General features: G+C 41.5%; 1 protein-coding gene across 1 annotated transcript in view; it reads left to right on the forward strand.

Moving 5' to 3' along the window:
* The first annotated feature begins 376 nt into the window (after positions 1-376).
* The window catches only part of Znf385d (zinc finger protein 385D), a 1,102,298-nt gene continuing 1,086,377 nt past the window's right edge, over positions 377-16,297 (forward strand). Inside the window, exon 1 of the mRNA XM_045136109.1 lies at positions 377-476. Coding sequence (XP_044992044.1) covers positions 407-476 — 70 coding nt within the window. The 5' untranslated portion in view covers positions 377-406. The remainder of the gene's footprint in view (positions 477-16,297) is intronic.

Consider the following 16,297-nt stretch of genomic DNA (forward strand, 5'->3'; position numbering starts at 1 on the left):
GTGGGGGGGGGGGGGTGTATTAGATACCGCGCCCAAACCAAGTGGTTAAGCAGCCTGAGCACCGAAAGGAAGCCCGCTTCCTCCGGGAGCTTGCAGAGACCAGAGGCATCTCCCCGGCGCTCCTTCCCCACGCTCGCTGAGCGAGCATCTCTGCTCGCGCCTGCCCGTCATCCCCAGGAGGAGTTTCGCGTGGCTGGTCCCTAGCCCGCCCAGGCCCGCCCCGCTCTCAGCCCCGCTTGCAGCTCCGCTCGCGGGGAGCCCCTGGGGCGGACGGACGGAGGCTGAGGCTGAGCTAGCTGCCCGACACCTCCAGCGTCCATCCGAGTCCCTTCTCCGCTCGCTCGCCCGGGGAGGCGGCTCCTCCCGGATGCCTGGGCCGGGGCGCCGCGTGGCCGCCAGCAGGAGGATGAAAAGCGCGGCGGGAGGAAGGCGAGAAAAGCTCTCCGGGACACCGAAAGCTCAGGCCCGCGGAAGAGGTAAGTTGAGCTTGGGAAGAGCTCCTTGGCTGGTGCTCAGGCGGGGTGCTGACACCTGGCCTGGATGCTGCCCCGCGGGATGCTGAGCGCGGGATGCTCCGCGCGGGGTTCCTTATGCGGGATGCTGAGCTCGGGCACCAGACCCCTGGCCAGCGGTCCCTCCCAGGCGCACCGCAGGGGTGCCCCAAGCCCCTGTTCTGTGCTTCTGTCCCAGGTTGCTAGCCGCTAGGGGACCAACGTGAAGGTGACTACACCTTGTTAGGAACCCAGCGGCAGCCTGGCTCTGGCTGGACCACCCGGGGATGGACGTCCCGCTCGCCTTGTGCGGGGTGCGCTCCTAGGAACCCTAAAGAAGTTGGTGGGATAAGCAGACACAGGAGTTGGCGTCCAGGCTTGTCCTTTGCGTTTCTTCATTTTCAAGAATAAGTAGTCCCTTCACGATACACAGGTTTGGAAGGCGGGGCGAGACGCAATTGAGTTCTGGAAGGACTGTATCTGGAAGGGTCATTTTCACTTTGAAACGTAGTGTTGAGTTGGAAGGTCACACGTGAGCCTTCTAATCACAGTCTTCTTGGCGATCCGGAGTGTTTGGAGCCATTTACCAAGTTAGAAAAGGGAACAGGCTCTGCCCGTCTCTTAACTGCTTGCGTCTTTGAAGTTTTATCCTAGATGAGCGTTGGGGGTCAGAGGCAGCCTCCAAAATCCTGTTCCCTCGTGTGAAATGCTCAATTACGTACCTGGCGAGTTTGCAAATCAGCCTGGTTTTCAACACGTGTTTCTGGAAGCTGTATTTGCGTCTGCTTCAGTTTGAGCACTTGGTTTGTGGTTTCACACAAGCTGAGGTTCCTGGACTTTTAAATGTCTCCAGATACCAGGACCTGGAACAGGTGGGGCAAGAACGGGGGCGCTGTGGATGTCATTAGTTTCCCCAGCGTAGGCACTGTACCCAAGGGTGTTCCTGCTGTGCGGGCTGGGTTTGTGACGGGAAAATCACCTCTCTGCCCATCATTCCAGGCCTATTTGCTGCTTAGTCGGCTAAGTATGTCTTTGACGTGTCTGCCCTGCTGCGGGTCGTCACGCGTTCCTAACCCCACTGACAGGCTCATCCCCTCTGGTTTTCTTAACCCCTGACCCCATTGGCTGCACTGGGTTGCTTAGTCCCACTATGGTGGTCTCTTAAGAATGAAAGGCAAATGTGGGTCATTTCAGATCACATGTACGCAAGCGCAGCCTGTCCGGGTTCGCTGGAATTTCTTGATATTTCTTTCCAGATGTTCCCCAGAAATTAACTTAGGCACGCAATTCACGGATCTAAAATCTGGGCTAGAAGAATGGGTGAGCATCTTGAGTTAATGCGCTGTTTCAGATTGAAGTAAATGAGGGTTTGGGTGCTGTGTGTTAGGAGATGAGCACGCAAGTCTCAAACTGGGACTCCCGGGGTTTCTGCTCTGCCACACACTGGCTGAAGGGCATTGGGAGTCTCTCAATAAAAATCACAATCGCCGACATTTGTATCTCCTTCACTGCCCAGCAAGCTTCACTGAGCAGGGTTAAATACACAGTAGCCCCAAGTAGGCCACTTGTATTTACCATGTCCATTTGTGGCTGAGAAAGGGGAGTTTTAGTGATGGGAAAAGTCCCAGAGATGGTGTTATGGAACCCTACTGCCATACCTCAAAGTCAGTTACACTAACTAGAATACAATTTCCTTTTGAGCCATATTAAAAAAAGATTAAATGTCTAAATATCATGAAATACTAGTATAGTAATGGTAGTGTCGTGGATCAAGTCATGCAAAATAATTCCCAATACTTAATGTAACAGAATGTGGAATTAGCATTTGAAATCAAGTAAAAACCATGTCCAGCACTTACGTAATTCAGCAGGGCTGCAGCAAGGGCCCAGTGCTGAGTTCTGGTGTTCCCTACAATGGCACGTCTTGAGTCTCCCTTACTGATCACGAGTGCTGGGCTCTAGCCCTGATCTTCACACTGTGATTTGTAACTTCACGTATCTATGGTTGGAGTTGTCCTGAGGTCTATGTGGGCACTCGTATTTCAGCCAGTTTATAATTAAGCTCAGGTCTGATAGGGTGTTGGATTTCTATTAAGAGGTTTGAACACCTTGTTTTAAAATAGCCTTTTATATTTTCAAGAGTATTTTCAAAACAATTACTCGCCCCTGCTGTGATGTGCTGCTTACCAGGTGCATCAAAAGTTCAATAATGAAAAATGACTACAGCTCAGAAAAACATCTTTTTTAAAAAATCTATAGCAATAACAGGTAGACAGCTCACTCCTATTGATGGTATATAGTGTTTTATCCATAGCAACACCAGGTAGATCACTTATGCCTATTGAGGGCTGATTTTATTTGATATTAAAAGTTTGCATCTCTCATTGCAAAGTGTGTGAAGTTACCTGGGACCATGTCACCTGTAATTTTCTTGTAATTTCCAACTATATAAATTCATTACTCATGAAATCTTTAGTTAACTTATGTCAGTGTCTCTCTCAAGGTTTTGAGGTTTTTAAGCTAGAAGTAAGAACAACAAAAAAGGTACATTTGCCATCTTTATTCCCAACCTGCAATTACGCTTTTCTTGAAGGTAGGGACTTATTTTAAGTCACATATTTTATTTGCCTGCTCATGAAAGAATTATCAAATAAAAATTGGACCAATCTACTGGGGCACTAATGTTATTAATATTCCAGATGTGGGAATAGCTTTGCGAAATAGAGAATCTGAGAAATTAAAGATAGGCTACAATGTATTGTGATAGTACCTCATATATTATTGCCTTAAAATAAAAATTTATTTTTCTGTCCTATTGAACTAGTGGTATATCTGTGGTTTCTCCTTTTATAGTAGGGTTAAATTCCATTGCTTAACAGTATCTTAGGATTGCATGAAGTATATATATTTTGTCTTTTATCAATAGAACTAAAGTCTTAAAATAATGTTTTATCTACTGCATATATTTCTGAATATTTAAAGGTTTAACAGAGGTATACAGTTAAAAATAGTAATGAGTTGCCTATAGATTTATTTTTTATCAGTATGCAGTGGATTTGTTTTAGTAGCTAAGCATATTTAACCTTAGACCTGTCATAAAATCTTAATTATTTATTAATTTGCAAAATATTTTATGAGCATGGGAGTCTTGTAAATAGTTAACTTTTCCACACAGTTGCATTCTTTACTGTGCTTAAAAGATGCTTATGGGCTGGAGATATAGCTTAGCAGTTAAGGTGCTTAACTGCAAAGCCTAAATACCTGAGTTCAATTCCCCGGTATTCATGTCAACAAATTCCCCGGTATTCATGTCAACATAAAGCCAGATGCACAGTGGCACAAACATCTGGAGTTTGCTTGAAACAGCAGGAAGCCCTGGTATGTCCTTTCTCTCTCTCTCTCTGCTTATAAGTAAATAAATTAAATAAGTAAATAAGTTAAACAAATAAATAAGTAAATAAGATGCTCATGTTTGATTTATTACTACAATAGATTTAATATTTTACTAATATTATTTGGTGATTTTAATAATCAGATCTCTGGAAGATGGCTTAAACTCTGTACACATGAGTCACTTTAACATCACAGGTTGACAAAAACCAATATTTGAAAGGAATATGTCATTTTTTAGTATTTCAAGGGCTTGAAACTCAAAGTAGATGACACTTACTTTTCTGACAAGATCCTAAGCTGATAATGAAGTCTTCAAGTTGAAAATCAAGCAGACACATCAATAAGCACTTAGGAAGATTAAAGGAATGCATACTCAAAATTTAAAAGTTTGATTTATATTTTAAACAAGTAGCTAACACACTGGGGGGCTATTTAAAGATTTTCAGTACATTAAAAATGTACCATCCTCTTGGGCCTGATAAAATTAGTGATGGTAGCTCTATGCTATTAATGGCTTGTGTCTTCCTTAAAGTCACACTTTGAGTCACACTAATCCAATGGTACCTGGATGTATTGTCTTTGAGAAGCAGTTAGGCTCCTGTCATGGAATTTCTTCCTTGATAACACTGAAAACACCAGAGACAGCTCTTCCTCTGCCCTGAGAAATCACAGTATGAAGGTGGCCATCCTTATGTAGGAAGAAAACCTGGAGCAGTTCCCCACCTTGACCTTGGATTTTCCAGGCCTAGAACTGTGAGCATAAATGTTAGCTGTGTTCATCACCCTTGCCTACCTATCACATGTGTCACAGTAGCTTGGTTTGGCTACAGAACTCCCATTTGGGACTAAATCCATACTTAAAGGACAATGTGTTGAGAAGAAGTTTAAGAGCTGCAATAGACCTAAATGAGTCAAATTCCTTTATAGCCTTTTCCCATTTTAAGGGTGATTTTTTTTTTCCTTCAAAGTAGAGACTTGCTGTAGCCCAGGCTGACCTGGAATTCACTTATAGTCATAGGGTGGCTTCAAACTCATATCAATCCTCCTACATTTGCTTCCCATGTGCTGGGATTAAAGGCAAATGTGAATTTTTTACAAGTCACATTCAGATAATTTATTACTACCCTTAGTATTTTGCTTAGATTGGGGAGCATTTTAAAGAGTATCTTATTCTTATCTTATGAATATAAGAAAATACCTAACAGTTTCTAAGTGGAGCAGGAATATTTAGGCGCTTTTGCTGTTGTTACCACTTATCCAGTCACTTAAGATTTTGCCTTATTTGAACACAAAGAGATAGTTTCCTCTAATCTCCCTCTGAAAATATAATGACCCACATACATGTCAGCACCTCTCATCAGTCTCATTTTTGCATAAAAATGCTTCAAATAGCATCTTGTATGTAGTGAATATGACCATAGATTCTAGCTTCAAATTATTTTGGTGGGGCAGGGAATAAGCAGTCCTTGAAATTGAAACCAAGGCCTAGCATACACCCAACTTCACTACCACTGAAACCTTGCTGGCAGCAAGAGGTTAGCTATTTTTTATCATTATTTATTTGCTTCCTGTAGCTACTGAATTCAGTACACAAAAGCTGTTCTCGTCCTAAGTCACCCAAATAAACGATTGATAACACAGAGGCTTAAAATAGCAAAAAACTCTGATCTCCTGTGGTCTTGGACAGAGGGTAGATATCCAATAAAACTACCTCAGAGTCAAAATCAAGTGGTCAGCAAGGCTGTACACCATCAGGGACTCAGGGGAGAATCTGCTTGCTTCATCCAGTGTCTGCTTGGCTTTCCTGGGCTACATTGCGTTTGTCATTTCATCATCTTTATGCCATGTTCTCCTCTGTGTGTCAAATTTCCTTCCTCTTCCCTCCTATGAGGACACTGGTCGCATTTAAGTCTTGTCCTAACAATCTATGACAATCTCCTACTTCATGGTCCTTCGTTTAATCACACCTGAACTTATGAATTAAAGTGACACTTACATATTGTAAAGATTAGAAATGAGGGCTGGAGAGATGGCTCCACAGTTAAGATGTTTGCCTGCAAAAGCTAATGACCTGGGTTTGATTTCCAAGTACCCACATAAAGCCAAGTGCACAAAGTGTTCATGCATCTGGAGATCATTTGCAGTGGTTAGAGACCTGACAAACTCATTTTCTCTCTCATTCTGCTTGCTAATAAATAAATAAGAATAAAAAAATATTACATCAGCAAGGAATGGGAACGTAGATGTGTAGATACATTGTTGCATTGGCCCCCAGCATCAAGTTTTTATTATATTGTGCTACCTGTATGAAACTAGCTGTGAAGAAGCTGAAAAATTCAGAATGGTCCTAAACTTTGACATACTCTTTAAAGTGTGTGTGTGTGTGTGTGTGTGTGTGTGTGTGTGTGTGTGTGTTTAATACAGGTCTTTAATTCTTGGTTTTTCAAGGTAGGGTCTCACTCTAGTACAGGCTGACCTGGAATTCACGCATATAGTCTCAGGCTGTCCTCGAACTCACAGCAATCTTCCTACTCAGCCTCCCAAGTGCTGGGATTAAAGGTGTGTATCATCATACCTTTTTTATAGCATTCTTACAGAGCAATTGCTTAGCTTTATTCTCTTCATTCTGATATGATGCTGTTGTAAACAAGTGTCTCCAGGACTCCTGTAGAGTGCTCATGCTGGAGATAGCAAAGTTGACAGAAGCAAGAAGACCCTGTCTTCATAAAGTAAAATGTCTAGTGCTTAAATCGTCATATTGCTTTTGACAAAGACACCCTTATTTTAAAATGATTTATTTATTTATTTATGTGAGAAAGAGTGAGAGAAAGAAAGAATGGGCACACCAGGGCCTCTAGCCACTGGAAATGAACTCCAGAGACATGTACTCACTTGTGTATCTGGCTTATGTGGGTACCTGGGTTCTTAGGCTTTGCGGGCAACTGTCTTAACCACTAAGCCATCTCTCCAGCCCAACACCCTTGTTCTTTAATGAATAGAGCTGCCTTTTTATGTTTAACCTCAAGAGTCACTGAAATTATCATTAACTTCACTTTAAAGATAAGGAACTGTGCCAAAGGCTATATGTCAAACTAAGAAGGGCCAACAATTGAACTGTCTGGCTTTTGGGTGGCTGCACTATGTATGTCTTAGAACAAAATGAAAAGGGCAAGATTAATAAAGCAAGTACAAATAAGTATTTAGAAAGTAAGCAGATTTCACCGACCGCAGCCATGTGATGGCCTTAACTGTGCATGTCAGCGGATGGGATGTTCTGCTCAGTGAGGCTCTGGCTTAACTGGAAAGCTAACTGATCATTGAAGGTTTTATTTGTTTTATACATTTCTTTCTAAAAGACCTTCATTGATTTTCTTGGCCTTAGTGTATAGATGGTATTAATTTAGTTGTTTGCACTTTTATTGTTTTCAGTTCTGTAAAGGGATAGGCTACAGAAAGCGTGGACATGCTGTCCCACCCCTCTTGACTGCACAGTTCAGTGGTGTGAAGATGCCCACAGCGCGCAGCTCTCTCCATCGGCTGTCTCCACACCTCTTCTCCTCTGAGACACGATTGTTTTCTTCTCCTTGTCACTCTACTTTCTGCCTTAGTGGTGGTGACTGCTATAAGTAGACTTGTATGTGTGTGACCAACTCCTCTCATTTTTCATATTGCATCCATGTTGTAGAATCTATCAAAATTACCTTCCATCATAAGGCTGAATAGCATTCCACAGCAGGTACTTACCCCACTTTGCTCATCCAATTATCCGACCGTGGGCACTTGAGATTTTGCTACTGTAAACACAGAGCGTTGGAGTACATATATATGCTTTCAACCTGCCTGGTATATAATAATCCTTAGAATCACTGGATCATGTGGCACTTATTTATTTTCATGTGTTTGAACGCAGGCACATGTGTATGAAGGTGCATATGTGGAGGCCAGAGGACAACCTTGAATATCAGTCCCACTTTCCATCTTGCTTGGGTCTCTTTGCCCTCCAGTGACTATAACAGTCTAGCCGGCTCGGTGAGCCTCCAGGTCTTCTCTTGCCTCTACGTCCCAATTTGCCTTGGGAGCACTAAGACTATAGATGCTACTATGTCTGGATTTCTGTGGGTTGTAGGGATCTGAACTCAGGTCCTCATGCTTTTGAAGTATTTACCTTATTCATTGATCCATCTCCAAGCTCTCATGTGCTTTTCAATCTCCTAAGAAGCTGCCAGAATTTCCCACATTCGTGCTGCCATTTTACCTTTCCATGAACAGACATCAGGCCCATATCATTACATCCTCACCCATGCCACTTTGTACTTTCTTTAAAAAACTTGGGCTGGGGAGATGGCTTAGCGGTTAAGCACTTACCTGAGAAGCCTAAGGACCCCGGTTCAAGGCTCAGTTCCCCAGGTCCCACGTTAGCCAGATGCACAAGGGGGCGCATGCGTCTGGAGTTCGTTTGCAGAGGCTGGAAGCCCTGGCGCGCCCATTCTGTCTCTCTCCCTCTATCTGTCTTTTTCTCTGTGTCTGTCGCTCTCAAATAAATAAATTAAAAATTAAAAAAATAAAAATAAAAAACTTACTATTTGCAAGGAGATAGAGGGAGGGAGAGAGAGAGAGAGATAGAGGGGGGGGAAGGAAGGGAGGGAGAGAATGGGTGTATCAGGGTTTCTAGCTGCTGTAAATGAACTCCAGACACATGCGCCACTTTGTGCACCTGGCTTTATGTGTGTCCTGGGGAATCGAACTGAGGTTGCTAGTCTTTGCAAGCAAGCGCCTTAACTGCTATGCCATCTCCTCAGCCACTTTCTACTTTTTTTTGTTGTTGCTTTGGTTTTTCGAGGTAGGGTTTCACTCTAGATGTGGCTGACCTGGAATTCACTATGTAGTCTCAAGGTGACCTCCAACTCACAGCGATTCTCCTACCTTTGCCTTCCAAGTGCTGGGATTAAAGGCGTTTAAAAGCATGTGCCACCACGCCCAGCCCACACTTCCTACTTTTTGATAGGAGCTATCTTAGTTTCATGAGATGGTATTTCACTGTCATTTGGATTTGCATTTCCTTGACTATGGGTGGTATTAAGTGTCTTGTTATGTGGCCATTTCTTAGAGAAAACTCTTCTCATGACATTTGCTCATTTTTGAGCTAGGAATTCTTTTTATTCTGTTGATTATTGATTTTCTTGTGCATCCTGGATGCTAGTCACTTATCAGATAGATGGTATGTAGATACTCTATTCTGCCTCATCCTACTGTTGCCATCTTAGCCCTGGAATTATGTTTCTTTTTAAAAAATAAACAACTTAAGGAGTTTCATGAATTGTAATTCATCCTTTTGCTTTTGGTGTCATAACCAAAAAATTGTCTATTCTTTTAAAATAAATTTTATTTACATATTTATTTGAGAGAGGGAGAATGAAACTGAGTGTTCTAGGGTTTCCTTCTACTGCAGACAAACTCCATACAGACACATGGCAACCTGGCTTTATCAGGGTACTTAGAATCAAACCTGGGTGGTCAGGCATCTCAAGCAAGCCCTTCTATCACTCCATCTCTCTAGCCTCAAATTTTGCTTATTCTTAACATGGCAAAGGGATTTATATTATTTAAAACCTCGTCAAACATCTCTAAATCAACAAAAAGAAAAACAGAGGACTGAAATAATGGATAAGCAAACTGCAAAACTTCACAAAGCAGTTACAGACAGCATCAGTATTAATGTCATAAGCTTAATGCTGAGCACCAAGAGCATCATCACGTCCAAAGTGTGACTGGTCACGTCAGTGTCAGTATTAACACAAAACTCACTCCTGAGCACTCCTCATGGGTGCAACTAAGAAATGGCTAAGGTGCTGAAATGTCCTGTTTCCTGCTTTGGGTGCTGGCTACATGGATCGATTCACATACAAAAATTCACAAAGCTGCACTGCCCAATCAAGGCACAGACATGGAATTATACAAGCAGACTCTTAGATTCATTTGTCCAAGAGTGGGCCTACTGCTTTTTAGCACAGAGCCTAAAGAAGAAAAACTGACATTTGGAGTTGTTTAAACCACAGGTGAACCCACTGCTTCTGCTGTCACCAGTGCCCTGATGTTTCTGTGGCTGTGCTCTTGCTGACAGGCATTCAGTGTTTGTACTGAATAGAAAAAGTAATATGTGAACAAGTTGAACATTGTATGGGCAAAGGGCAAGGAATTTTTGACTTAAATAATTTTTAAACATTTGCTAAAGGAAGGAATTTGGATATATGACCTGTTAGATTCTGCTAATCCAGAACACACACACACACACACACACACACACACACACACACACACTTCATAAACAAATCCAATCACACCAAGCCCACTTGTTGTCTTCAACTGAATGGTGGGCAATTTGTTGTTGGTCTTCAGTGTCGTCTGCGTATTTCACTCATGCAGCTTGTTCTGAGAGGGGAGTCTCAGCAGTCACTGAGGAAGTGTGTAAGGAGCATGGCTTACTATCAGTCAGCATTTGCAAACATTACGTGCCAATATTGGTCATCTGTGCCATTCTGGCAAAAGGTCCACCACCAAGGCAGAGGAAATCTAGTCACAAGGCAAATTACAAATCAGGAATATAACCAAAAAAGCATTTCACAACAGTACTTTCAGAAGTTATTTTTTAAGTCCATAAGAAGTATTCTCACAGATTTCCCCATAGTTCACTTCCATATATCATCCATACAATTAGTTCTTACAGTTCATTCCCACACTGTACACACACTATTGCATTTCAGTTATGCTTAAGAATAGTTAAACATCAAAGATTATTAAGAAGTTCCTAATGAGAAATTTATGTGACACATCAGGAGAGAGAAAGAAAGAGAGAGAAGCTTACACATATGTACCAACAGTGTTCTCACTTGCAACATAATTTTTGGCAGAGTGTTTATAAGCAATCATTAGACTCAAAGAATCACATATAGTTGGAAGTCTTTTTTTTTTTTGAGGTAAAAGAAAGCCATTCCTGGTACTGAGACTACAGAATTTTTCCTGTGTGCCATGTATATGTATATAACTTACTTATTTGCAAGATTAAGAGAGTGAGAGAGAATGGGTATACCAGAACCTCTAGCCAAGGCAGATTTTTGCCTGGAGAGATGGCTTATCAGATAAAGGCACTTGCTTGTGAAACCTGATGGCCCAGGTTCAATTCCCCACTACATAAAGCCAGATGCACAATGTGGCACATGCATCTGGAGTTCATTTACAATGGCAGGAGGCCCTGGGTCTCTCCTCTTTTTATCTTTTCTCTTTTCTTCTCTCTCTGCCTCTTTTTCTCCCTCCTTACAAATAAAAAAAAGTAGGTTTTAACCAGGCATGGTGGCACACACCTTTAATCCCAGCACTCGTGAGGCAGAGGTAGTAGGATCACCATGAGTTTGAGGCCACCCTGAGATTACGTAGTGAATTCGAGGTCAGCCTGGGCTACAGTGAGACCCTACCTTGAAAAAAAAAGTAGGGTTTGTCCCTTGGAATTATTTTCAAAATACCATTTGCCAATTCTTGTGAAATTTGGGGAATACTTCAGATTTGTTACAATTTCTGATCATTTGGCTATAATTTATGAGTAATTAATTCTTAATTACTTTAAATATAAAATTTCTGACCCTAATGTATGACTCCTTGACTCTTCATACATTAAAAAAATACACTTTTAACCTGAAGAAATTACACTTGAAAAAATAAAAAAAAAGTTTTCTTTTTTTAGGTCATAAATTAGGACATGTCTTCTTAATTTAAATTTTTAAAAGTTTAAATATCACTTGGGACTCCAAAGAAATATTTTCTTAAGAGATTGCTTTAGGGCTGGAGAGATGGCTTAGTGGTTAAGCGCTTGCCTGTGAAGCCTAAGGACCCCAGTTCGAGGCTCAGTTCCCCAGGACCCATGTTAGCCAGATGCACAAGGGCTGCACCCGTCTGGAGTTCGTTTGCAGTGGCTGGAGACCCTGGCGCGCCCATTTTCTCTCTCTCTCTCTAACTGCCTCTTTCTCTCTCTGTCACTCTCAAATAAATAAATAAATAAATAAAAGATTGCTTGAAATGAAAGTAAAAAAAATACTCTGCTTAGGGTTTCCTAGCACACATAAAAAGATTAGAAAATTTTTTAGTATTAATTTAAAAATAATTAACATATAATTAAAAATAGTAATAAAGTCAACCTTCAGAAATGATGGGATTCACATTTCTTTGTCGACTTTGAGTGTTAGTATATCTTTTGCCTAATTTACATATTGAAAGCTTTTACTAAAATAATATTCCAGAGAATCCCACAGATTAGATCTGTAGATGTTACCATTAACCTAGTGTGTGTGTGTGTGTGTGTGTGTGTATGTGCATGTATATGTGCATGTATGTGGTATATGTGTGTATGTGTGGTATGTATGTGTATGTGTGTGTCTATATGTGATATGTATGTGTATGTGTGTATATGTGTGAGGTGTGTGTATATGGGTGAGGGTCAGGTGCTGAAGATTGAATCTAGGCTTTGTATTAGGTAACCTCTCTAAAACTAGGTTATATCTCCAGCCCTTTTAAATTTTTATTTTGAGAAAAGGTCTTTCTGATTTACTCAAATTAACTGTGAACTTAATATCCTCCTTGCCTGAACCTCTCGTGTAGCAAAGGTAAAAGACTTATACCACCATCGAGGGAAGTCATTTTTTTAAAAAAATTATTTATTTATTTATTTGAGAGCGACAGACACAGAGAGAAAGACAGATAGAGGGAGAGAGAGAGAATGGGCATGCCAGGGCTTCCAGCCTCTGCAAATGAACTCCAGACGCGTGCGCCCCCTTGTGCATCTGGCTAATGTGGGACCTGGGGAACCGAGCCTCGAACCGGGGTCCTTAGGCTTCACAGGCAAGCGCTTAACAGCTAAGCCATCTCTCCAGCCCCAAATTTTTTTTTTTCAAGGTAGAGGCTCATTCTAGTCTAGGCTGACCTGGAACTCACTGTGTAGTTTCAGGCTGGCCTTGAACTCACAACAACTCTCCTACCTCTGCTTCCCAAGTGCTGAGATTAAAAGCACGTGCCACCACTCCCCTGCCATTTTTTAAAATAAGGAAATAAACTATGAATAGTCAGCTTAAGTCCAATGTCAAGTTACTTGTGGATAACAAAGTTGGATAGTAAACTATTCACATCTCACTGAAACCTGGCGTTCTCTCTGTTGGTCTACCTTATTGTTCCCTTTCCATATCCCCAGGGAGACAACCTCTAGTTTGCCCATGCAATGATGGCTCAGGTCTGTGATCCTGTGGGAGTGGAGTGGAGGTAAGCACAGAAAGTAAAGACAGCAATAAGGATGTGCAAATGATATGTCGTCTGAGACAGACTTTATGACCACACTCAGATCAGAAGGGAGGTAAAAGTAAATTTATGCTAATACTGAAGTGACTTTACTAGTTATTTTACATATCTCAGTGTGGTCCTTAAGGAAAATTGTCAGGCACATTAATAAGTTTCTAAATTGATTAGGCTCATTAGATACTCTAAAAGGCATCTACTTATAAATTAATGCTGTCTATTACATTCTGATTACAGCAGATTGCTCCCTTTCAGGGCCCAAGTCTGGAAGTTTCCAGGCTCTTTGCTTTTATTCTCTCATAGTTGCTGGCTTCCCATTTAGTCTTGCTGAATCAGAACAGTGAATCATCATGTCCATTAGCTGTGTTTGGAAATTCTATTATTTAGTGAATTTTTTTTATCTTATCCCTTTGATGACTTGAAACCAGGCAACTTAGCTACTTTTCCAAATGAGTTTGTGATACAATGTCAATGGGTTTCATTTTGAGCAGCAAAAGTCATTTTTATCCTTATCAATCAAATAGGATATCTTGTCTTGATTCAGTGTTTTGAAACAACAAAAGGTTTAAGGTGATGTTGGCTCAGTGCTTAAGTTGCTTTCCTACAAGGCCTAACGACCAGGGTTCAATTCCCCAGTACTCACATAAAGCTAGGTGCACAGGGTGGCACACGCATCTGGAGCTTCTTTATAGGGGCTAGAAGGCCCTAGGACACCCATTCTCTCTGCCTGTCTCTCTTCTTTCTATCTCTTTCTGCTTGCAAATCAATAAATAATGTATTTTTTTTAAGTTTTAAGATAAGGATGGTGGATGATCTCTAAAGAGACAGCATAACCAAATCCTCTTAGAAGCCTCTTCATTATCCTAGTTGAAAGAAACAACAGCGTGCCCAATGAGGGCCCACCCCGATTAATGGTATCTCTCAGCATAACAGGTATTCATTTTGATTTCATGAATTTCCCTTCAGGAGAGTCAAGACTTTAGAGTTTCTTTGTCTCTAAGTGTTAAAGTGTGAGGTAGCAGAGGGGCGCAGTGTGAGACAGTGTGTGCACCACCATACGTCTCTGTGCCCCTGTGGGAGCAGAGTGAACACAGGCAACAGTATTGGTTCCATTTTGAAGGAACTTTTCAGACTTTATGGCACTACTTTTTCACAAACACATGCAGGGTGAATCTTGGAAGCTGGCTTGTGCAGTGTCAGTATATTGAGTCTGAAAAATGATGATGGTAATAAGCTTTTGAAATTTGTTTGAATGTCATCATGTATGTGGTGAACAGAGTTAAGTGTAACCTTGAAGATCTGCCAAGTACCACGACACTGTCTGGAATAAGTCATGGAACTTCTTCTGTGGACACATCTGTGGGTACAGGAGAATCATGACTGAATAGTTTGCAAGTTGCTGAGAGGTTAGATTGAGGGACCTTGGCATACTTGTGTGGAAAATCATAAAAGCAGTTTACTCTGAAAAGATGAGGATGCCAGGCTCATATTTTAAAGAAAAGAAATCATGCCCTTAAAATAGCCCAGCCATGGTTTATTTAGCTATGCTTTATTAGTAGAAATTTTTCAGAAAATGAAACAAGTTGTAAGAATTCAACTGTGAGTACTTTCCAATTAACACCAAAGATTTTCCCAAAGAGTAAGATATGGTTAATCCACATCCACTGGCTTGGCTTGGTTTTAAGGTCACAGGGCATGACCTCAGCCTCACCCATGCCTATCACATGGAGCACACAGAGTTTTGTTTCCCCATTTTCCACTCAAGTTTAAAAGTGGCTACTGCTGAGCTGGAGAGATTGTTCAGTGGTTAAGACAATTGCTTGCAAAGCCTAATGACTGGGCTTCAACTCCCCAGTACCCACATAAAATAAGATGCACAAAGTGGCACATACATCTGGAGTTTGTTTGCAGTGGATAGAAACCCTGAGACACCCATTCTCTCTCTCTCTCTGTCTCTCTCTACTTGCAAATAAATAAACAAAAATATCTTTAAGTGGCTCCTATTAAGAGAACATGCACCAAATTCTGGGAATGGCGTGGGGGAAAGAGAACCCTTCTACACAGCTGATGGTGATGCATGTTGGTTCATCCACTATAGAAATCACCAGTGTGAAGGTTCCTTACAAAATTACAGAAGCATCACATAACCCAGTTACACCGTCTGTTTGTATATACTAGAAGGGCTCTAAGGCCTGAAACATAGATACTTATTTATCAGCTTGCTATTGTAGTATTCACAGTAGCCAAGTCATGCAATCAGCCCAGGTGTCCATGAACAGATGAGCGGATAAAGGAAAGGTGGTTCAAGTACAAAATGGAATTCTAGAAGGATGAAGAAAGAAGAATTAAATTATGTCATTTGCTGTAAAATAGATGCAGTTGTAGATCAACTGTTACATGAAATGTGTCAGGTGCATGTGTATGTGTCATGGAAGTAGAGAGGAGATCAGGGACTAGAGGAGATCAGGGACTAGGGGAAGGAAAGAGGCAGTGAGATTGGGGAGACAAAATGGAGGGAATAGTGTGACACATAGATGGCTAAAATAAATGTTATACTTAAATGATATATAAAATGAACAACGTACAATGAACAGCACTTACAATAAATATATGTCAATAAGGTGTTCTAAGAAGAAAACAGAACAGGAGTGGCTCCATAAACAGCCATGAGAACTCATCAGGTATTAAGAATAGTTTTTAATTGAACATTTTTGTGGTGGTTTGAATCAGCTGTCCCTCGTAAACGCTTGTGTTTGGAGTGCTCGGTCTCCAGCTAATGGGAGGTGGAGCCTTGTTGGAGGAGGTGTGTTGTTGCAGGGCGAGTTTAGGGGTGTTCTGGCCAGATCCTACTTGCTAGAATCTGGCTCACTCTCTTGCTGCTGTTGCCCACCTGCTGTGGCCGAGGTGAAACCCAGCCTTTGCTTATGCCATTTCCCCCGCCATCATTGTGCTTCCCCTTTAGACTTTAAATCAAAATAAACAACTTTCCTCTCATCAGCTGCTTTTCATCAGACTTTGTCCCAGCAAGGAGATAATAACTACAACCATTATACCATCTTAATGCATATTCCCTTTGCTTC

This window comes from Jaculus jaculus, chromosome 16 (genome assembly GCF_020740685.1).
Source record: "Jaculus jaculus isolate mJacJac1 chromosome 16, mJacJac1.mat.Y.cur, whole genome shotgun sequence".
Classification (NCBI taxonomy): domain Eukaryota; kingdom Metazoa; phylum Chordata; class Mammalia; order Rodentia; family Dipodidae; genus Jaculus; species Jaculus jaculus.